At 46.5% G+C, this 23,900-nt stretch overlaps 1 protein-coding gene across 2 annotated transcripts in view; it reads right to left on the bottom strand.

Moving 5' to 3' along the window:
- TEDC1 (tubulin epsilon and delta complex 1) overlaps positions 1–23,900 on the bottom strand; it is a 45,071-nt gene that overhangs the window by 6,544 nt on the left and 14,627 nt on the right. For both annotated transcript variants that reach the window (XM_048495828.1, XM_048495829.1), the window contains exons 4-8: positions 22,832–22,999; positions 21,933–22,031; positions 20,156–20,167; positions 7,614–7,700; positions 1,398–1,601 (exon numbers count right to left, since the gene is read on the bottom strand). In XM_048495828.1, the coding sequence (XP_048351785.1) occupies positions 1,398–1,601; positions 7,614–7,700; positions 20,156–20,167; positions 21,933–22,031; positions 22,832–22,999 (570 nt within the window). The remainder of the gene's footprint in view (positions 1–1,397; positions 1,602–7,613; positions 7,701–20,155; positions 20,168–21,932; positions 22,032–22,831; positions 23,000–23,900) is intronic.

Here is a 23,900-nt window from a genome sequence, read left to right as displayed (position 1 = left end):
TAGCGAGACCTGAAAGGCATCAAGAAGTATCAACAGGCTCAATATCTTCCAACAGAAGTGCCCACGCCGAATCCTGAAGATCCAATCTTATGACCACATCACGAAAGAAGAGGTGCAAACCCCATACCATCGCTGCACACAGAAGACTTGGACTGGCCGGCCACATCCTTTGCGTGGAGAATGGTTGGATTCCAGAGATGGCAATGGGGTGGATGATGCCAAACAACAGTGAGGATGCCCCTGAAACACCTGGAGGAGAACGTTCACGCAAGACCTGAAGGCACTGAATATTGCATGGGAAGAGGCTGAAACGCTCGCCTAAGACGGGAAATGCTGGGGAGAACTTGTTGCCCAATATGCTACTTAGCATGATGGATATGATGATGATGAGGCATTATGCTCCATGGGAACTGCAGTGTTTCCAGTTTGCTGGTATTTCCCAACAGAGGCGTAGCTAGGGAAAATGGAGTCCGGTGCAAAATCTCAGTTTTGCTGCACCCCACCCAGTTTGTTTGTGGTTTTTTAATATTTTTTAGTGTTTTTCAAGTTTTGGGCCTGCAGGGGGCGCAGTTTTTAGGCTAGCAGCATCAGAATTTCTGGGTATCTTTAGGAGACTCTCCTAATGATACCACCCAGGTTTGGTGAAGTTTGGTTCAGGGGATCCAAGTTATGGACTCTCAAAGGTGTAGCCCCCGTCTCCTATTAACTCCCATTGGAAATAATGGGGGATGGGGACACCCCCTTTGGGAGTCTATAACTTTGGACCCCCTGAACCAAACCTCAACTAACTTGGGTGGTATCATCAGGAGAGTCCCCTAAAAACTCCCTGAAAGTTTGGTACTGCTACCCTAAAAACTGCACCCCCTGCAGGCCAAAAACTGAAAACACTAAAAAAATACAAAAAACAAACCTGAAATTTTCGCTGCCCCCCAGGTGCGCCCCCGGTGCAATGCACACACCCCAGCCCCCTTGTAGCTCCACCTCTGTTCCCCAAATATCTGGATGTAGCCACGAGAAAGTATCACTTGGGAATAGGTGTAGTTCATTCTGGCTTCACTGCTACCTCAGGCAGACAATTCAGGCTTAGGACTCCGGGAAAATACTAGAGATGCATCTTCAGGGTTTTCTGGAGGAGAATCCAAAACTGGCAGACTGCAGACTCAGCCTAACTAACGCTTCTTTCCTGACCTTAAACTGATGAGCCCTGTGATCAGCACCTAAATATATCACAATTTGGTCTGGCAAATTTCTTAGAACAAGAGGGAGGGGAACGATGAGGCGAATTCTCAGAATGATGTTACCTGACTCGCTTCTTAAATACCTTTTACCGAAGTGCGATGAAGCCATAAACACAGAATTCTGACATTGGTAAAAGCAGCATTCCGACTGACCCTTACCTTTCCTTGGCAGCTCAATTTTCTGCATTTTACAAGTTCGCACACTGTGTCGCTGAGGGCCAGCAGATCTCCCTTGCATCTGTCAATTTCTTCCGCAATGCTGACCACACCGTAGCGACTCAAGCCAGGGTCTGATGAAACAGTATGCTTGTGATGTCCATCATGAGGGCTTTGGTCTTCTGCTCCAGGATCCAAAACAGACTCCTGAGGAAGAGGAGGGGGAGGAATTTAATCTCTTTTGGGGTCTATAATTCAGCAGAGGAGCTGGTCACCAAATCTGACCTAGAGCACAATATATGTGCGAAACCGAAGTGAGAATATATCATATCTGTTTGTAAAAGTCTATGCAGATTACATTCTCAGAAAACGCAAAAACGAACTATGACCTTGGGTTAGTCACTCTTCTTCAAAATTCTCTCAGCCCCACCTACCTCACAAGGTGTCTCTAGTGGGGAGAGGAAGGGAAAGGAATTTGTAAACCCCACTGAATCTCCTTACAAGAGAGGAAGAAGGTATAAATCCAAACTCCTCCTCTTCTTCCCAATAAAAGGGCTTCCTATGGTCCTGTGAGTGAAAATGGAGCTGCAGCTTCCCATGAATAAGAAGCATGAGTCCATCAGGGAAAAGAAGGTTCACACAGGAATAGTATTAGCAGTATACGACAGCGCCCCGACAAGTTTTCAGCCACCAATCATGTACAGTCTCATCCTGCTGCTGGGATCACTGTCGGCCCCACTAGTAGGCCAGTTTGGCAGAGATCAACAGATCATCCAAACCGAACTGAAAGCCAAGGTCCATTCCACATGGGTCAATAAACACGGGTGTAGGACACTAAAAAAACTTTTTTTGGAGGGGAAACTTCACACAGATCCCGCTCCTTAAACAAGTCTGCCCCAGGTTCTTTCCCCCAAACCAGTTTTTTTGAAAATCGCTAAACTAGTGAGTCTTTTAAAAAATTCCAGGTTGTAGCCACTTGCGAGCGAACGGTCAGGCAGAGGCACTTTATTTGCCTCCCTTTTCCTTTTTAAAAAAAATTTCACAGCTTACATCTGCGTAGCTATGCAGGCACAGATGTTCGTATTGTGAGACATAGGTATGGCTGGGAGTGTTCATTTGTGCATGCCTGCGTAGCTACGCTTCGGTGGGAAGTAAATTTAAAAAACAGACTTGTCTCTGAGCAAAGGCGCGACAGCAACCTGGATTGCTTCTGCAGGCTCCAATCGCTGCATAAACCCGAAAACGGGTTCCTTTATCCAGACTGCAACCCACTATACATTTGCTGTGTGGAAAGGGCCCAGGAGTGTGTGTTACTCTAGTCTTTCTACCTCTAAGCTCATTTGCATCCTTGGAATCCAAACTCCAGTCCACATCTTATCTCACTGGTGTTAATCAGCTAGCTTTAAAAAGGGCTTGGACAGATTTATGGAGAAGTCGATCTGGCAGTGGTGGCGAACCTTTGGTGGCGAATCTGGCAGTGGTGGTGAACCTTTGGCACTCCAGATGTTATGGACTACAATTCCCATCAACCCCTGTCAGCATGGCCAATGGGCCATGCTGGCAGGGGCTGATGGGAATTGTAGTCCATGACATCTGGAGTGCCAAAGGTTCGACACCACGGATCTATGGCTACCAACCTTGATCCTCCTTGATCTGAGATTGCAAATTCCTTAGCAGACCAGGTGCTCAGGAGCAGCAGCAGCAGGCCATTGCTTTCACATCCTGCCGGTGAGCTCCCAGAGGCACCTGGTGGGGCACTGCGAGTAGCAGAGTGCTGGACTAGATGGACTCTGGTCTCATCTAGCAGGCTAGTTCTTATGTTCTTATGTAATCAAGTCAGTAAGTGTGGCCACCAGAACCTCCTTTCTCAGAAACTATTTCACATGGACATGTGCTTTATGGAGAGTCAGACCACTAGTCTGTCAAGCCACTATTGCCTACTCAAACTGGCAGTGGCTCTTCAGGGCCTCTAGCAGCAGCAGTCTTTCATATCACCCTCAACCTTCTCCTTGAAACTGCAGACTCTGGGGATTGAACCGGGGACCGCATGCCAAGCATATGCTCTACCACCGAGCCACAGCACTCTCCCCTACTTCATTGTTTTTAAAACTGTTTTTGAGCCACTATACAGCAGAAAGTTTTCCAATGCACCATCAGGTTAAGAAAACGAAGAAGAGCTTGGATTTATATCCCCCCTTTCTCTCCTGTAGGAGACTCAAAGGGGCTTACATTCTCCTTGCCCTTTCCCCCTCACAACAAACACCCTGTGAGGTGGGTGGGGCTGAGAGAGCTCCAAAGAACTGTGACTAGCTCAAGGTCACCCAGCTGGCGTGTGTTAGAGTTCACCAGATAAGCCTCCACAGCTCAAGTGGCAGAGCTGGGAATCAAACCCGGTTCCTTCAGTTTAGAATGCATCTGCTCTTAACCACTACGCCACTGCTGCTCCTTCACCCCCCATGTGTCAGGGATGCGCTTAGTTGATTGAGGTGCATTCCAAGCCTGGTGCAGTTGCTACAAAATATATTGCCCAGGATTGCATCTAATTGATCGAGATGCATTCTTACCTCAGTGTAATTGCTACAAGATATATGTAACCAGCCTGCTATATGTTACCACTTCTGTTACCACTTCTGTTGCCTTGATCTTCTTTTATGGCTTCACACACTCAGTAGATAACTAGGCTTACCCCTGACACTTTTGGTCCCATGGGAAAACGGGATGTTTCCGTTGTCCTGTAGGGGCAGGAGGCCAGGTGGCTTTATCTCTATCTATTGCCAACCTTGGGGAGCCTAGGCTCCGGAATACTTCTTTGTCACATTCCTTGGGAAAACAGGAGGGGAGATCAACTTCGGGATACAGGAGATAGCAAAAGCCAGATTCGGCAGAACGGGCTTTTCCAAGCTGGGTGTTTTGTTGCCTAGCAATAAATGCTGCTGATCAACAATACAGAATCTGTTTATTGCTTCAAGGTTCAAGACCTAACACCATGCAGGGTAAAGTTCCACCAGAACATCAGAGGCTAATGCAGCTCTCTGCCACGACAATTAACAGTCCTCAACAGCAAATCATCCCAATTACATCTGGTTTGCAGAGTGTGCTTTAATGTGGTGCTCCAGCTAACTACAGAAATTACACCCAGTGACCTTTGAAATCGGAGAAGGGTTCACGCAAGGAAACGGCAGCTGGCTAACCCTGCCTGTCTCACCCAGCTAGATAATATCTACTCTGACCTCTGGAGAAAGGGTTGAGAGAAGCTTGTACTACAGCCTTTAAAAGACAGATGTACCTGAAAATAAAATTCTTATGCTTACTAATTCAGGAAAGCTGAAGAGAGATGTTAGTTCCTTAAATCACTGAAACAGGTAATGGTTTGCTAATTAATGAACTGTAAAAGCAATTACTGGTAGTATCACTTAGCTTCTTGAATGCACTGCATTTAAATGAAGCGAGAGCCAGCATGGCGTAGTGGTTAAGAGAGGCGGGCTCTAATCTGGAGAGCCAGAGTTGATTCCCCAATTCTTCCATGTGAAGCCTGCTGGGTGGCCTTGGACCAGTCACAGTTCTCTCAGAATTCTCTCAGGCAGGCAAACCACCTCTGAATGTCTCTTGCCTTGAAGACCCTATGGGGTTGCCATAAGTCTGTTGTGCTTTGATGATACTTTACACGCACACACTGAAATTAAGTATTAGAAGAGTTGAAGGAATTCTGGGCTGTGGTCTTGGGTTCCTAAACTAACACTTAGAAATCTTCTAGCCAGCGTGGTGTAGTGGTTAAGAGCAGGTGGTTTCTAATCTGGAGAACCAGGTTAGATTCCCTACTCCTCCACCTGTGTTTCTGCACTCCTACATTCCTGATGGGTGTCCTTGGGCTAGTCACGATTCTTCGGAACTCTCTCAGCCCCACCTACCTCACCAGGTGTCTGTTGTGGGGAGAGGAAGGGAAAGGAGCTTGTAGGCCACCTTGAGTCTCCTTACAGGAGAAAAAGGTGGGGTATAAATCCAAACTCCTCCTCCTCTTCTTAAAAATTGCTAGAACTTTAAAGTATTTAGCGTTATACAACAAAGCTCCTGTGCAACTCGGTACAGGTATGTTTTTTAACTTTGGGAAGTCTTTTATAGAAAGATACTTTCCCCAATATTATGCAGAAGAAACTTATCGCTAGATGCTGCAAGTGTTAAATACTCATTATGTGAAAACAATTTCCAGAGCCAAAAAAGTATTGAAGGGTCATATTTAAACAGAACAGATATACTTGTTTCTCCTGTTACTTTATTGATTTTTAACATAATTCAGTAGCACTCAGGGAAATCTGCAATTCCAAATATGCTACCCAACTGCAGTTTCAGGCAGTTCCCAAAATTTAGTGCCCTGTAATTGGTTCTGACATTTAAGCGTCTCTCTTTGGAAAAGCCATTTGGATTATAGCAAACGACGTATCGCCATATTTTAGAGTCATAAAAAGATGAAGAACAGACATTTCTATTTGTGGTGATGAATGAAGGGAGGTTTTCTCTTGTCAGCCTGAATCTCATAGTACAGTCAAGACAATGATAAGCCACCAAATGAGTAAAGAAACATTGGCTTGGATCGAGATGGTAATATCTGCTAATGGAAAGAACTTCTGTTCCCTGAATGGGATTTCCCTACCTGCCCCCTCCCACTGTACCCCATTGATCTTCCCCAAATGCTGCTCCTGGAGACAGAGACTACCCCAATATGGGGACAAACCAAAGATCTGCAGAAAGAAGGAGGAGTTGGCTAGTAGAAATTTTCATTAGAAATAGTAGACGGTGGGATGCCATCTAAGTGACTTATAACAAAAGCTTCTGGTTAAGCGATGATGGGGGGGATCCCAAAGAACTTTCCTATAACACCCACGCAGGCACAGTTCCAAGGCACAGATCTAGCCAGGATATACTTCGATGGTAAGAGGATGAATATTTCACTGCAGCTTTGGTATCATCTCCCTTATTAGCAGAGACAGCAAGCTCATCCACTGTTATTAATTTACTCCACTCCAAATGGCATATTGGATTTCAAAGAGTGCGTTGCAAGAGGATCCGCCTCCCTTCTCTGGCTGTGAACGCTGAGCAACTTGGACATAAAGACAATTTAGCTGCGTTCACAGCGGCAACAGAACACAACGGTAAAAAATTTCCCTTGCCTCATCCCTACATGGCAGCTATTTCCCCCGCCACAAGGTTTTGTTAAATAAATATGGTAAAAGGCAGGATCAGTGTACAGTACTAGTTCCCAGCCTTCATTTTAAAAAGCAAGTCTCTATTCCTTTTGGTTGCAGAGTTATAAGGAGAAATGTGCAGACTGTGGGGTTGATCCAACACAGCACGTCTGCGGGCACAGACCTTCCACTCAGCCTCTCCTGCAGCAGTCCAAACTTTCTCCTAGATCTAGGAGAAAGGGGACCCTCAGAAGCAAGATTTCAGGGGACATTCTGAGCTCCTGAAGGAAGGGAGAATCATGCAACATGTGCTCCAAAAGTAGAAAATCCTTGCGCCCAGGGAATCACTGCATTAGATTCACCCAAGAATCTCTCCTCTTCCAAATGCAGTCAAAAGGGCTAGATATTTTTTTAAATAAAACCTGGAAAACTGTATATTGTTGAAACAGACTGTTACAAGGTAATCACACTATTAAGAAGAAGAAGAGTTTGGATTTAAACCCCACCTTTCTCTCCTGTAAGGAGACTCGAAGAGGCTTACAAGCTCCTTTCCCTCCCTTTCCCCACAACAGACACCTGGTGAGGTAGGTGGGGCTGAGAGAGTTCCAAAGAACTGTGACTAGCCCAAGGTCACCCAGCAGGAATGTAGGAGTGTGGAAACACATCTGGTTCACCAGATAAGCCTCTGCCACTCAGGTGGAGGAGTGGGGAATCAAACCTGAATCTCCAGATTAGAATCCACCTGTTCTTAACCGCTACACCACGCTGGCTCTTAACTAGTGCTGATTGTTTAAAAAGCTCAAACTCCCCATTGCCCGGGAGCTTTGCCTCCTTATGGAGATCTGCAAGTTATACTTACCTGGAAAAAGGCTGCAAAACATATTTGTGCAAGTTATTTTTCAATCTAAGATACGCAGGTATTGCACTCCCCAGTATTAACTGCATTTAAATATCTCTATTACCTCTCGGCATGTGTATGAAGTCCTGAACTTGAGAAAGGAAAGATAAAATGTTCTGAGTAAATACACTTCAACCATACCATCCAATGCCAATAAACCAGCTCCAGGGACTTCCATTTGAGAAAGGCTTCCAAACGGGCATTTTCAGACTCCATCGACTGCAACAGCTGAGGGGGAAACAAGAGAAAATCCCTGCCTCATTAATGCTCGGCAGCTGCAATATTATTACCTTATATATTCACGTATAAGTCTACTTTTTCAGCACATTTTTTGTGCTGAAAAAAGCCCCCCTCGACTTATACGTGAGTGAACGGCTGAGCTTGCAGACCTGCAAAAAAGGCTTTGGGGCAGCGGCTGCCATCACCACGCAAGCATCTTCACTGTGTCATGATAAGCTATCCGTGTTGAAGGAGAACCTGTAGGGACTTTTTAAAAGGGGGACCTTGTTGAGCATCTTCCCTATGAAACTCCAAAGATTTTAATAACAGGTTCCGATGGTGGTGGGATTCAAACAGTGGCGGCGCCGCACACACTCACCTCCAGTCCCTATTGGCAGGGAGGTTGCTTTAGTAACCCCTTCTCGGCACTCAGAAAAAATTAGTAACCACTTCTAGAGAAGTGGTGAGAACTGGTTGGATCTCACTTCTGACTGTACTCCTGAACAAGTCTGATGTGCCTCACAACCCACAAAAGTGTTTTAATTACACTGGTCACAAGTTTGGCCTCGCAGTTGTTGATATCTGCAATTTGGCTTTGACTGTTGCTAGTTGCCTCTAGAGCCAAATCTGACAGCACAGGATACTATAATCAAATAAACAAGGTTTCTGTTCACTGGACACCTTGGCTAGCTTCTTCACGATCAGTTTCTCACACAAGTCAAATAGACCTTTTCCCTCTGCATTCCCTCCTGCCCTGCCAGCCCCGACAAGTGTCAGATTCAATCTTACCTAGCATTGCCAGCTGTCTCACAGAAAATTCTGAATATGAATATTTTTAGCTGTAATGCTTTAAATCAAGGTGACAGCGCTGAATCTATTAAGGAAAAAAAAAGCCCTATAGCAAGGCTAAAAACTTGCTCCAGAATCTGAAACAAGTCCCAAGCGGCAGGAACGACTGAGATTTTAAATTATTAGGAGCCAGTTAGGTTTAGAGGGTTTATTTTTACACAGCATTAAAAATATACACACTTCAGCCTGCACCAAATCCTATAGCTGGGACCAGGAGAGAAATTTAAATAAATAACTGAAGATTAACTAACCTCAAGGGCTTTCCCACGAAAAGACCTCCCTTCCTCTCTAATTTATTCAAACTGTCATTGCTGTCTCTGCCAACGTCGCGTCACGTTTTGGCAGCTCTCCCAAGAGTCGTGATTTGGGTGGAGAAAAGAGCAACAAATGTTGTTTAAAGTCAGAAGCTCTTTGAATATTCATATGGGGCATCTCCAATGAAAATGCCATATGCAAAAACTGATGTTCAACGCACAGCATACATGCTATGTCTTCTAAATTTTGGGGGGTATGATTTTTAATGTTGATTGGGACCGGGATGTACATTTTAACACACAGCATACATGCTATGTCTTCTAAATTTTTGGGGGTATGATTTTTAATGTTGATTGGGACCGGGATGGATTGGTTTTGGTTGATTGGGCATATCATGCTGGGTTAAAGGAAAGGAAAAGGAAGTCTGACAGGTAATTTGGGTCCAAGGTGTTACAGGTTAAAACTAAGAGGCTGCCCACTTATTTCCAAATCAGAATAAGGTAAAATTGTGGCGATCTAAAAAAAATGTTAAGGGGGAAGAGGTACAATAATGGTTACATTTGGCTTTATTATAAATGATGAAATGTAAAAATGTGATCATATAACCAACTGGCTCTTTACTGATGTTTTCCTTATTGTATAATCCCCTCAATGAAGATGAGAGGAACCTATGGTTAGCTTCTGAATATTTCTACATTATTATGTTTTTTATGATGTATTTTATTTTCAAAACCAATAAAAATAATTAAAAAAATGTTTTTGGAGGGTGGAGGGACGACGGAATCAGAGCAGGATTTAGCAAAATGCCCTGTGTTCTTGTCAGACTGTCGTCCCAATTTGTCTGGCATCGCCTAGTCAGAGTCCAAGGACACATCTGGGCCTGCTATTATCTGTCATATGTTAATAGGCCTGTCTATCCATAATCACTGCGCTTTGCAACATAGTAAACAGGCATCCTCGCCTCTGGAAGGGGAGAGGGTGGAGGTTTGGGGCTAAAGACTATCGCTCAACCTTGAGACACTCAGAACACATAACGAAGCCATTCACAGTTCGTTATTCTGATAATCTGTGGGGAGGCTGGGCAGGGGAAGTTTGAGCAGAAAATGTGGGAATAAATGTGTTTGCAGGAACCACGATCGCCAGATCTGCCTTCCTGCTACTGATTCTACATTTAGAGTCTGGATTATTGACTGTTGTATCAGAACTTAACCGTTCTGGTCCCTGACATCGTTGCACTTGGAAAGGTAATCATTCTTGTGCCTTGAAAAGCCTTCAGGAAACCAAGTGGCCACGTGTGCACAGAGGACTCCGTAGGACCTGTGGCAGTTCCAGAGGTCTTTTGCAGCCATCCTGGCATAGTGGTTAAGAGCACTGGGTTCTAATCTGGAGAATCTGGTTTGCTTTCCCACTCTTGTACACAGAGCCAGCTGGATGACCTTGGGCTACTCACAGCTCTCCCAGAACCCTCTCAGCCCCACCTATTCCACAAGGTGTCTCTTGTGGGAAGAGAAGGGAAGGCAATTGGAAGCCATTTTGAGACTCCTTAAGGTGGAGAAAAGTGGGGTGCAGCAACGAACTCTTCTTCTGCTTGCACATTCCTAGCAAGGCCTAGTGCAGGGGTCTGCAACCTGCGGCTCTCCAGATGTTCATGGACATGCTAGCGGGGGCTGATGGGAATTGTAGTCCACGAACATCTGGAGAACTGCAGGTTGCAGACCCATGGCCTAGTGCCGTGGTGGCGAACCTTTGGCACTCCAGATGTTATGGACTACAGTTCCCATCAGCCCCTGCCAGCATAGCCAATTGGCCGTGCTGGCAGGGGCTGATGGGAATTGTAGTCCATAACATCTGGAGTGCCAAAGGTTCGCCACCACTGGCCTAGTGGAACATGAGACTATCGACAAGCTATAGTCCCTCACGTGAACACATAACTAGGTTAATGGTGATGCTGACTTGATGATGAGATGGTGCCTCAGACTAGATTTGAGGGCCTAGTCCAGAGTTACCAGTAGACTTCTAGGGAAGAGGAGACAGCTTAGAGGCAGTGTCAATTGTGCAAGCTATCAAAACTATTTGAGGTCGTCTCTAGGGGCTGCTTCTTCCCTAGCCTGCAGATTTTCTTATAGGAGGGGGGAATCAGGTGGACTAACTGAAAGGCACAAACTACTGCTTGAAGAGATGGCTGCCAAAATGGTGCACGGGGCAGGAAAAATAGCACTGAAGGGACCGTCAGCATACTGAAGCGCTTTTGACTGATGTGTCCCTGGGTGCTTCAGTTCTTTAGCAAGCAAGCTGATCTTTGACTGAAGCTTTTCGGATCCAGGCAACTGTTCCTGCCTGATCCAGAGGAAATGAAAGCAGGTTGTAGCCGGAGGGTCTTTCACGGCAGTCGATATTCAGAGTACAAAAACACGTGGCTTTCTCCTCATTTGTCATGCTGCCCAAGTGCCTTTCCTTAGGGATGAGTTCCCTGTTGTGAGGATATTGCATTTTCTAGCAATAAACATGATCTATTCTTTACCTGAGAGGAAAGGGGATTCTTCCGCCAGAGACTGTGCCCACTGCATCAATTTTTGATTTTATTATTGATATTTTATCAGGGAGTAAGTATCCCATTGTGGCATCAATCCTGGGCAAAACGGTCAGCCAGCACTCTCTTCAACAAATAAAATACATCAACAATACCGATTCCCTTCCCAACAGAAATGTAAACCTTTTCCTGTTATTTTGGGGGTGACCATATCCCATTTTCAGCAATGATGCTATCATCAATTTATTTTAAATAGGGCCAGCGGCCTCTCATAGTAAGGCCACTGCTAACCCCAAATTCTTGCCACTGCCACCACCAAATTCACCAAATTGTGTTGATAAACTCAGAAAGGAGAGTCCAATGGAACACCAGCCATTCAGAGGCAGTGTAGATCTGCACGCTGGATGCAGGGAACAGAAAATGTTTATCACCTTGTTAGTATCCTGCAGCATTTGAACAACGGCCTTTCAACTGCAGCAAGATTCAGAGGAAGGCAGGATTTTTAAAATATCGGCTTACTAAACAAAGTGAGCAAATGCCCATGATTGTGCCCTAACAGCAGTAAAGCGAACTATGTAAAGTCTAAGAGACTGTGGCTGATTACTAAAATGAAACCTTGCAGCCCTGGACACAATTTATTCCATAAACACATTTTACAGGTGGACCTTGAAAGGTCAGCGGATATAGGATTCTGAAAGAACTAATTTAACACTGAATTAAGAAGGGGAAGGGGGCAGAGAAAACATAACCTTGGAAACGAGATCAAAAAATTGTTCCTTACATGACCAGACTGTGTATCTATGGCGGTGGTAGCGAATCTATGGCACGGGTGCCAGAGGTGGCACTCAGAGCCCTCTCTGTGGGCATGTGCAAACAGAGTGCCCCCCCCCCCCCACACACATTTAGGCTGGCCTGGGCCTCTGGGCTCGATTATTAGTATTAAACCTAAGACCTAGTTTTGGGGAAGCAGTGTAGGTAACCCGGTTGAGCGATGTTAAACCTCACTGATTTTCATGAGAAGAACTAAAGCGCGATCCTTTACCTGCGAGTGAGCTCGGTTGCTGGCAATGGGGCTTGCTTCTGAGTAAACCCTCCTTGGGTTGTGATTCGCCCGTTGGAAGAGTTGCACGGTTGCTTCAAAGCAAAACCACCGACTACCACCAAGCTTACTCCTGAGTAACGCACGCCTCGGAGCCAACCGTTCTTTCTAAACAAAAACCTCAGTATTCAGGTTGAATTGCCGTGTTGGCACTTTGCGATAAGTGAGTTTTGGGTTGCAATTTGGGCACTCGGTCTCAAAAAGTTTGCTGTCACTGATCTATGGCCTGACTGCCTCAGCATAGCAGAAGGTTAGAGAGACAGACATATGAATCAGAAAATGCCCATTCTGATGACCCCGCCATGAATGGGCTACACTACTGGGATGCTGTCTCTAGAGTCTCCAGAGATTGTGGCTACGGTGAGAGAGCCTAGGATATCCAGAGGCATTCAGGATGCCAATTGCAGCTTGCTCTCTGAGTTTCTGAAAATGGGCTTTTGACCTACAAAGAAGGAAGTACACACAGAAAACCCAGAAGAAATAGGACGGCACTAGGGGATTCTAATAGTTCCACATTGTCCTCTTGGATTCTTGTCCAAAATCAATGAACCTGGCATTTGAAGAGTGTCATTCCAATGTGCTCTTGCCATAACAACGTACTATTCAAGGACAATGCCACCTGGAGTGCATTGTTAATTATTTCCAGATCTTTTGAAGGACAAATGACTGCTCAACAGAGATCTTCAACATTCCAAGGGATTGGATAGAACTGGTTCTGTTTTTATGTAATCCAGTTGTGGGAAACAGAACAGGTAGCCTGGCCAAGAAGAAAAGCTCTGTAACCACCACTCATCTTCAGCCATGGTCTGCCACATGATTGGTAAGCTTTAGGCCATTTTTTTTCAGTAAGATTGGACCATCTATCTCAGGGGTAGGGAACCTTTAACACTCAAAGAGCCATTTGGACCCATTTTCCACAGAAAAGAAAACTCATGGAGCCGCAAATACTTTTTGGCATTTAAAATGAAGAAAACACTGAGTATTTTGGTTTTTTACCTTGACGCACGATTTGTATAAAGGGCAACTCTCCTCTTTCCTCAACTTCATAACAGATAGGAAACAGCAGGTGAAGCTAGGAAAAATTACATCGAACTTGCCTGTAAAAAAATGAGCACAGGGGGGGGGCCCCAAGGCTGTGTACTTTCACCACTTCTCTTCTCTCTATTATACCAATGACTGCATCTCAAATGATCCATCTGTTAAAATACTGGAAATTTGCAGATGATACAACAGTGATTGAGTAGTCTCATTGAACAACTTGATGAAACATACAGACCGGGAGTTGAACAACTAGCCTCGCATTGGTGCCACTGGAACAATCTAGAACTGAACACACTTAAAACCGTAGAAATGGTGGTGGTAGATTTCAGGAGAAACCCTCCCATCCTATGCCTCCTCTCACAATACTTAGACAACACAGTATCAACAGTAGAGACCTTTAAATTTCTAGGCTCCATCACATCTCATGACCTAAAATGGACACCTAATATCCAAAAAAAATGTCATTAAAAAAAAGCACAACAAAGAATGTTCTTTCTCGCCATCTCAGGAAGCTCAAAACTGCCCAGGAGCTGCTGATACAGCCCAGTTCTACAGAGGAATCATTGGGTCTGTCATCTGCACCTCTATAACTGTGTGTTTTGGTTCTGCAACCAACAAGATGCGACACAGGAGCTTCAGAGAATAGTCAGAACTGCAGAAAAACAATTGCTGCTAACCTATAGCCTTCCATTGAGGACCTGTATGCTACTGCGGGTCAAAAAAAGGGCTGTGAAAATGTTACTGACCCCTCGCATCCCTGGACATAAACTGTTTCAACTCTTACCCTCTAAGCATTCGCTACAGAGCACTGCACACCAAGACAACTAGACCCTTAAGAACGGTTTTTCCCGAATGCCATCACTCTGTTAAACAAATAATTCCCTCGATAATGTCAAACTATTTATTATATATTTATTATGTATAATTACTTGCACTACTTTTTCATCATTCCTATACCCATGACTTCCTCCCAATTATGACTGTATGACTATAGCCTGTGCTGACATTTCATTTATTTTATGATTTTTACATTTTGTTTTATTACACTATTGATTGTTTCCTGATTGCTTACTAGACCTATATGACAATCATTAAGTGCTGTACCTTATGATTCTTGACAAATGTATTTTCTTTTATGTACACTGAGAGCATATGCACCGGAGACAAATTCCTTGTGTGTCCAATCACACTTGGCCAATAAAGATTCTATTCTATTCTATTCTATTCTATTCTATTCTATTCTTCTGCCTTCTCGTCAGGGTCTGCTTCAAACCCTGATTGTGACCTTTTCCCATTCTGTTTCCTCCTTTCCCCCTTGTTCTGTCTCTAATATTTCTACCCAGCTTTCAGTTATCTTTTCAGCTTCCCCCCCACCATCTCTACTACATTCAACCCCCTTCCCTGCTGTTCCTCCCCTCTCTGGGGCTTTTCCACAGATCTATCCCTCTCTCTCTTCTCTCTCTCTCTCCCCCTCATCCTGCAACGAGGCCGGGCCGGGGAGAGTTGTTGCCGCCATGACTCGCTCGGCGGCCTGCCCCCGCAGCGCTCGGCCCGTTGTCCCTCAGGCCGGGCTGGGCACCTTGCCGCCGCCGGCGGGGCTCGGGGCTGCGTGGCCAGGCCGAGGCCTGCCGCTGCTGGGGCGCGCAGCTGCGCCGGCGCCCGGTGTCCGCCCCGTCAAGTCTGGGGAGGAGCCTCCAGGCACCCCCGGACACCCACGCTCCCACATGAACGGGGAGCGTGCAGCCAGCCTCCCGGCCTGAGCCGGGCGCTGCTTTTTTCTCCCCTCCCCTCAGGGTAGAATCCTGATATCAGGATTCAGGCCGGGATGCTGGCTGCACGCTCCCCATTCATGCGGGAGCATGGGTGGAGGCTCCTCCCCAGACTTGACGGGGCGGGATATGTCGTGGTTTTAAAATGTTGTTGACTATCTTGTAGATATAATTAATGGGAGAGCATGATATAAAAAATATAAAGAAAATTATGGCCTGCCAGATGCTTGAGAACCACTTCAGTTTTTGCATTTTAGGTAGGCAATAAGAACATTAGTAAACATTAGTAAATTAGCTAGTAAATGTGGTTTGCTGAGTAAACATGACTGCACTTGTCTTAGTGAAGCAGTCTACAAATCAGGCTGGTGGACAAGTGTTAAAGTGTCCAAATCCAGATGTCATTAAAAACTGTGGTTAGAACAAAGATTTCCTAAAACAAGAAAAGCCCTATCTTGCATAGCATGCAAAGTAAGGCGGGAGGGAACTGGAGGATTTTAGAATCATTCACATCTTGAACAAACTCTGGTTTGTTCATGATATCTAAATACAGGATTTGATTTGTGAAATGAGGACTATTTAAAAATAAGAGGGCCTGCTGAGGTTTTTTTAAGAGTTCACTGTGTTTCTCTTTAGCCTGGAGTGGATTTTATTTTCAATACAGACTCAATGTCCCACCCAGCGCTCGGCCCATTGTCCCTCAGGCCGGGGCTGGGCACCTTGCCGCCGCCGCCGGGGCTCGGGGCTGTGTGGCCTGACCGAGGCCTGCCGCTGCTGGGGCGCGCAGCTGCGCCGGCGCCTGGCGCCCATCAGGAGGTCTGGGGAGGCCTCCACCCACGCTCCCAGCAGATAGAGGAGCGCAGCCTCCCGGCTGCCTGAGCCGGGCGCTGCTTTTTTCTCAGGATTCTACCCTGAGGGGAGGGGAGAAAAAAGCAGCGCCCGGTTCAGGCCGGGATGCTGGCTGCACGCTCCCCATTCATGCGGGAGCGTGGGTGGAGGCTCCTCCCCAGACTTGACGGGGCGGACGCCGGGCGCCGGCAGGCCTCGGTCTGGCCACGCAGCCCCGGCGGCGGCGGCAAGGTGCCCAGCACCCGGCCTGAGGGACAACGGGCCGAGCGCTGCGGGGGCAGGCCGCCGAGCGAGTCACGGCGGCAACAACTCTCCCCGGCCTGGCCTCGTTGCAGGATGAGGGGAGAAACGCCCCAGAAGGCGCTGGGGCAGGATTTAAGGGGGGTGGGGCGGCCGAACGAGGCTCCGAGGAGAAGGAAGAAGCTGGGGAAAGTGGAGGGTGGAAAGGAGAGCGGAGGTGACTAGGAGAGAGGAGGAGAGAGAGACAAGAGAGAGCGACAAGAGAGAGAGGGAAATTGCTGTGGAAAGGCCCCAGAGAGGGGAGGAAGGGGCCATGCCAGGAGCCGCACGACAAGCAGGAAAGAGCCGTTTGCGGCTCGCGAGCCGCGGGTTCCCGACCCTTGATCTATCTGCACTTTAATAACTTCGCTCCTTGACATACCAATGGAAACCTCATTGCTGAACAGTCAGCAAAGTCAAGTCTACTATCGGACAGTTATTCCAAGCACAAACTTAGTCCTCAACAACAATGACCATCAGATTAGATGAAGAAATCCCCCAGAGTGTGCTGGAGGAGGAGTAGAAGAATATGAACAGGAGGAAGAGGAGGAGGAGTTTGGATTTATATCCCACCTTTCTCTCCTGTAAGACGACTCGAGGTGGCTTACAAGCTCCTTTCCTGTCCTCTTCCCACAACAGACACCTTGTGAGGTAGGTAGGTGGGGCTGAGAGAGTTCTGAAGAACTGTGAGTAGCCTAAGGTCAGCCAGCAGGAATGTAGGAGTGCGGAAACACATCTGGTTCACCAGATAAGCCACTGCCACTCAGGTGGAAGAGTGGGGAATCAAACCCGGTTCTCCAGATTAGAATCCACCTGCTTTTAACCACTACACCACGCTGGCTCTCAGGTTCCACAAGTTCGCCATCTATATGGAAGGCTGAAGATACAACAGTGATGTGAACTCCCCAGACAAATCATGCTCTCATGCTACCAAACTGGGCCTTCAATGCTTTGCCAACTATCTACACTTTGTATTTCCTTCAGCCACTGGGAAGGATGAAATGAATTAATGAATGAATGCAATGTGGGTATTGTGCGTGTGTGCACGCGTGCCATCAAGTCATTGCTGACTGAGGATGACCCCACAGAGTTTTCAAGGCAAGAGATGTTCAGAGATGGTTTGCCACTGCCTGCCTCCATGTGGGCTGGGATAGTTATAAGAGAATTGTGACTGGCCCACGATCACCCTGTGGGAGTGAGTGGGGAATCGAACCCGGTTCTCCAGATTAGAGTCCGCCGCTCTTAACCACTACACCACACTGGCTCAAGGGTAACATATGTAATCAAAATTTCAAAGAGAAGATGCAGTGGCTGTTGCAATGGCACGGAGTATTAAACAGGGGTTTTGTTTGGCTTGCCCAAGGGAAAGGGGATCATCTCCCCCACCCCCGCTTTACTCCACTGTGCCTTTCTCCATAACTTCTTTAATAAACAGGGTCCCATTAACTATTGCACTGCAGTAAACTTATACTGAAACCTCTCCTCTCTCCCTCTGAGCAACTGATTCCTTAGTACAGTGGAACCTCGGCTTTCGGGGGTAATCCGTCCAGGAAACCTTGGCGAAATCCGAAACCGACAAAAACCGAGGCAAACACTGGCAAACAATGGAACTGAATGGGTCGCCGTTTATTGTTGTGCATGCGCCAACGAAATCCAATGAAAACCAAAGCAAACGACAAAAGGCGAGATAAAATTTTCGGGGAAAGAATCGACAAAAACCGAAACCAACGAAAACCGATGACAACAAAAACCAAGGTTCCACTGTATCATTTATTAGCCATTGCCAGGCAATGACAGAAGTCAAGTCTTCCTAAAAGACGAGCCATCAAGCCAGCCTTCTTCGAAGCTGAAATGTTTATTATGATGTTTGCAGACCCTGTGTTTAGGGACTGGCATTAGAAACCTTGTAATCCTGTTCAGAGTCCGCTGGAAAGGGTGGCACAATGATTTGGAATAAATAAACACCAACTGGAAATATCCCTCGCACGCTTCGGAGGACCCCTCTCTGAGAGAACTGCTTTCAAGACAAAAGCGAGCGCTGATACTTTCCCCAAAAAAGTCTCGGCGTGACATTTCTATTTTAATTGAAATACAATTGCTGCCTCACGCGATCGGTTCTGCCTTTTCGCCGTCAGAACCAACTCCCTCACTTATAATAAATCACAGCAAGTCACCTCATGGGAACGCTTCTTGTGAAAATTTGTTCTTGGACTCATTAAAGGCAAGCCGACGTCTCCTCTAGTTAATTTCAGAGCATCCCATAAGCTCGATATGTCTACCCTTTGAAGGATAGCAAATGAGACAAGGCAATTTATAACATCCTCCAACAACAGGCATATTCACAGTAGGAGGCGCTAGCTTCTTTCCTCCTCCGTGGAATTGGGTATCATTCAAGGTAACCTCAGCCGAAGAGTCAGCATGTTCAGAATCTGATGCAGTCCTTTCTGCATAGATCCAAAACTTGTTTGACACCGGATGTGTTAAGTGGAGGTAAAGGCCACACTCTGCAGTTACAAAGATGACATCCAAAGGGTCTTATTAAGACATGTTCACCCTGCCCTTCCCTGAGGACTCAAGACTGCTCACAAAGGCAAGGGCAGGTTGCAAAACGGATTAAAAACCTTGGAGTTATATCATGCATAATAGGCAGCGTACAACGCCCGCTCGCCCTCTACCCCATCTGGAACAGAATTTACTGCTGCTTAGCCACTGCAGAAGTTCTCCAGAATAAGAAGAGTTTGGATTTGTATCCCACATTTCTCTCTGAGCAGCAGCAGTGGAGTAGTGGTTAACAGCAGGTGCGTTCTAATCTGGAAGAACCGGGTTTGATTCCCCGCTCTGCCGCCTGAGCTGTGGAGGCTTATCTGGGGAATTCAGATTAGCCTGGGCACTCCTACACACGCCAGCTGGGTGACCTTGGGCTAGTCACAGCTTTTCGGAGCTCTCTCAGCCCCACCCCCCTCACAGGGTGTTTGTTGGGGGGGGGGGGAGGAAAAGAAGATTGCAAGCCCCTTTGAGTCTCCTACAGGAGAGAAAGGGAGGATATAAATCCAAACTCTTCTTCTTCCTGTAAGGAGACTCAAGGTGGATTACAAGCTCCTTTCCCTTCCTCTCTCCATAACAGACACCTTGTGAGGTAGGTGGGGCTGAGAGAATTCTAAAGAACTGTGACTAGCCCAAGGTTACCCAGCAGGAATGTAGGAATGCAGAAACACATCTGGTTCACCAGATAAGCTTCTGCTACTCAGGTGGAAGAGTGGGGAACCAAACCTGGTTCTCCAGATTAGAATTCACCTGCTCTTCACCACTACACCATACTAGCTCTAACATGCCAGATTAAAAAACAAAAACCCAGACCCAAGAGAGCCTTTGCCCTTCTTTCTTTAGGGCACTCCAAAGAAACAGCCAAGTCACTAAAAATGCCATTGCCTGAGCTGAATGGGAGCAAATTGTCTTGAGAGGGGGCCCAGCTAAGAGGTGATTATCTGAGAAACACCAGTGGCACACAGCCTCTTAGGGTCCCAAGATGTGAAAGGCTTTAAAGACAAATCCAAAAACAAGAATGAAATCTACAGGATACCTTTTATTAGGAGCAACCAAATGGACATGGTGGTATCATGGTCAAGAGTGGTGGACTCCTAATCTAGAAAACCGGGTTTGATTCCCCACTCTTCCACATGCATGGTGGCAGACTCTTATCTGTTGAACCAGGTTCGATTCCCCCTTCCTCCACATGAAGCCTGCTGGGTGACCTTAGGTCAGTCAGTTCTCTCAGAACTCTTTCAGCCCCACTTACTTCACCAGGTGCCTGTTGTGGGGAGAGGAAGGGAAAGGAGTACGTAAGCCACTTTGGGACACCATAAAGTTGAGAAAAGCAGGGTATAAATCAAAACTCTTCTGCAAAAAACCTCAGTGTCAAGTTTTTAGTAGTCTGAGGCAATAAACAAACAAAGTAAACCACTGACAAGTGATCTGCAGGGGGAGGAAAGGGAACAGAGATAAAGGGAAGACAATTAGCAAATGACTAATCTGTGCTAACGATCTTCTTGCAAGATGCCTCCAGCGTTGTGAGAGAGAGTGAGATAAAAATATCTGAATCGAATATTTTAATGCAGATTAAGAGGCCAACAAGTAGGAGCAAAAACAACACTAACTCTTAAAGGCAGGCAGCTTGGCAGGAGCCTACCGAGAGCCCAAGAATTACGTCAGCATTAAGTGGAGAAGCCTGAAGAACAGTTTCCAAGGTCTGAAGACGGTGGACTTCTCGAGACCGGAATGCGACAGTGTTCGCTGCGGAGCAGCTGGACATTAGTAAGACTGCCACAAACGCGCCTGGGTGTGAGGAAAGGCCATAAAGCTCTGGGCTCCTTATGTAAGATGGTGCTTTAAAGATATCACAGAGGGCTTGCTGTTTGCTGTGCAGGTCACAGTGTTTACAAAAGCTTCAAGGTGCTGATGACAACAGCCCACTAGTATCTAGCGAACTCTTCAAGATCCAGCGCATCAAGAAACTAACTCAGGGGTCTTCAAACTATGGCCCCCCAGATGTTCATGAACTACAATTCCCATCAGCCCTGCCACTTGGCCATGCTGGCAGGGGCTGATGGGAATTGTAGTCCATGAACATCTGGAGGGCCATAGTTTGAAGACCCCTGAACTAACCATTCTCCTGTTAGACCCACAAACACAGGGCATGAGATACGTCCTACTGCAGTGATGGCGAACCTATGGCACAGGTGCCAGAGGTGGCACTCAGAGCCCTCTCTGTGGGCATGCACAGAGTTCATCATGTGTGTGTGTGTGTGGGGGGGGAATCACCCCCCCTCACACGCACACATCTAGGCTGGCCTGGGCCGCTGGGCTCGATTATTAGCATTAAACCTAAGACCTGGTTTTGGGGAAGCAGTATAGGTAACCCTGTTCAGCGCTGTTAAACCCCACTGATTTTCATGCGAAGAACTAAAGCATGATCCTTTACCTGGGAGTAAGCTCGGTTGCTGGCAATGTGGCTTGCTTCTGAGTAAACCCTCTTAGGGTCGTGATTCACCCGTTGGAAGAATTGCATGGTTGCTTCAAAGCAAAGCCAGCAACTACCACCAAGCTTACTCCCGAGTAATGCACGCCTCAGAGCCAACCATTTTTTCTTAACTAAAACCTCAGTATTCAGGTTAAATTGCTGTGTTGGCACTTTGTGATAAATAAGTGGGTTTTGGGTTGCAGTTTGGGCACTCAGTCTCAAAAAGGTTCGCCGTCACTGTCCTACTGTATCAGGCCAGGGGCCCACCTAGTCGAGCGCGCTGTTTCAGAGCGGCCAACTCTGGAGAGCCAACAAAGAAGCCACAGGGGCCAAGGCCTCTGATGATTCTACCCCTTAGCACTGGGCTTCTTAGGTTTACTGCCTCTGAATGTCCAGACTGCCTTGACTCGCCGTGGCTAGTAGTCACAAAACCAGCATTTCCCACATTACAGGCAGAATACAGCACAAGGACTGAAACAATGTCAATGTTCAATATATACAGATTTATTGGAAGAACCCCTTCCAGTGCATCATTATGCCACACAAAGAGAATTACCTGAGTGCAGGTATCTGGCTGTCTCATGGCATCTGCTTCCACTGTGGAGAAATGGCCAACTGTGGGATTAGAATGAGAACCAGCTGTGTATGAATGTACCTGGAACAAAGACATGGATTAGAAAAACAAGGCACCTGTGGCACCTGTAACTCATCTATCCATCTATCCATCCATCCATCCATCCATCCATCTAATCTATCTATCTAATCTATCTATCGTGTTAATTTTATATACCTCCCCCGAAGGGTTCTGGGCGGTGTACAATATAACATGCAACAATAAAACCAGTGGAGCACATGAACAAATTACAAAATATACATAAATAATATAGGTCATAATGCTACCATTAGTACATATCCAGGGTAAATGGGTTGTATCCAAGCACTCAGAGACACCACCCATGCCTGACTAGGGTTCACAACACTGCCTTGGCAAATGCCTAGAGATGTTGGATTCTGGAAAGGATGTGATACCACTTTAAGGTGAATCTCTAGGCCTGTGGTGGCGAACCTTTGGCACTCCAGATGTTATGGACTACAATTCCCATCAGCCCCTGCCAGCATGGCCAATTGGTTCTCCAGATTAGAGTGCACCTGGTCTTAACCACTATACCACGCAGGCTCTCTGAGCTCCTTCTTGGTGACTACTCCTAGAGCTGCCTGTTTTAGAAACAATTACAGTTGTTTTAGAAACAATTTAGAACCCATTACAGGTCTTCTGACATCTGCTGAAGACTGTTTGGGAAGGCCTTTTTGATTAGATTCTTAACTCTTGGATTTAGTTTTACGTTTCAAACATAAAATGCAGGCTAAACCCATTTTAACTCTCCTCTAAGACAGAATTAACGGCTAGAAACAGATCCCTTCAGAAGTATGATCTGTGCCATTCGGAACAGGTACCTTGTGCCACAGCTTGCACTGCTCCTGCCGTTCGGCGTGCCAACTCCGCCATCGAAACTGTAGGCGGCCATTTAACCACAGCAGGTATCGGGCATCTCTCTGGCCTCTGCGGCGGGTTTCCGGAGACAGGTCCTTCCCTTCCCGCTGGCTTCTCAAAGTGGTATCACACTAAGGTCGAGAAACAACAAGAAGCAGTTGATTTCTGACAACCCAGCACAATCAGCAATTGCTCTCCCACGTCTCACTTATCTGTGCTGTGAGGCGACACTCCTATGCACGTGTCTTGCGGGGCAAGCCCTGTTAAATAAAAAATGGGACCCGTTCTGCAGAGAGTTGAGCTGAGAGTGGCTAATTAGGGCTCTTTCGCACATGCAGAAATAATGCACTTTCAATCCTCTTTCAATGCACTTTACAGCTGGACTTGACTGTGCAAAACAGCAAAATCCACTTGCAAACAATTGTGAAAGTGCATTGAAAGCGGACCGAAACTGGATTATTCTGCATGTGCGAAAGTGCCCCTTGGCCAACTAACGGCAAAGATAAGACACGAATCAAGAACGACCACAGCTCCTTCTCTCAGCTCCAGGGCGACGCCACCTCCTGAAGGCTCCCAATGCTTTCCAATTCATCTCCCTCCACCTGTGCCAAATAGTTTTTCTTCTTCTTACTTTTTTTTCTCCCCCCCCCCCCCCCCCAGTTTATTTCTTTCTGGGTCCTTCACGCCATCCAGATTTTTTCTTCTAAACTCCCATTTCAAAGGATTATCTAAAGACCTATTTCGCAGCGCTTCTGCAATTGAGAAAAAATCCATTGACATTTAAGCCGGGGTGTGCAATGATCCGCAATCTTCGTAACTGGTTGGTCAGGCAGATTCAAGAACGCCAGAGAGACACTCTGTAATGCTCCAGCTCAGCTGCCACGGCATCCAAGGGGTCTGTGACGGAAGTCTGCTCTGGTATGAATAGGGGTTTTTTTGATCTTGAAGAGCTGGTTGCTTACTGACAAAGAGCAGGCGATCACTCACTTCAGCCAGACCCCTATGTCAGCAACAATCAATCAAACTTGTCTT

Source organism: Sphaerodactylus townsendi, linkage group LG05 (genome assembly GCF_021028975.2).
Source record: "Sphaerodactylus townsendi isolate TG3544 linkage group LG05, MPM_Stown_v2.3, whole genome shotgun sequence".
Classification (NCBI taxonomy): Eukaryota; Metazoa; Chordata; class Lepidosauria; order Squamata; family Sphaerodactylidae; genus Sphaerodactylus; species Sphaerodactylus townsendi.
This window is presented reverse-complemented; position numbering and strand designations above follow the sequence as displayed.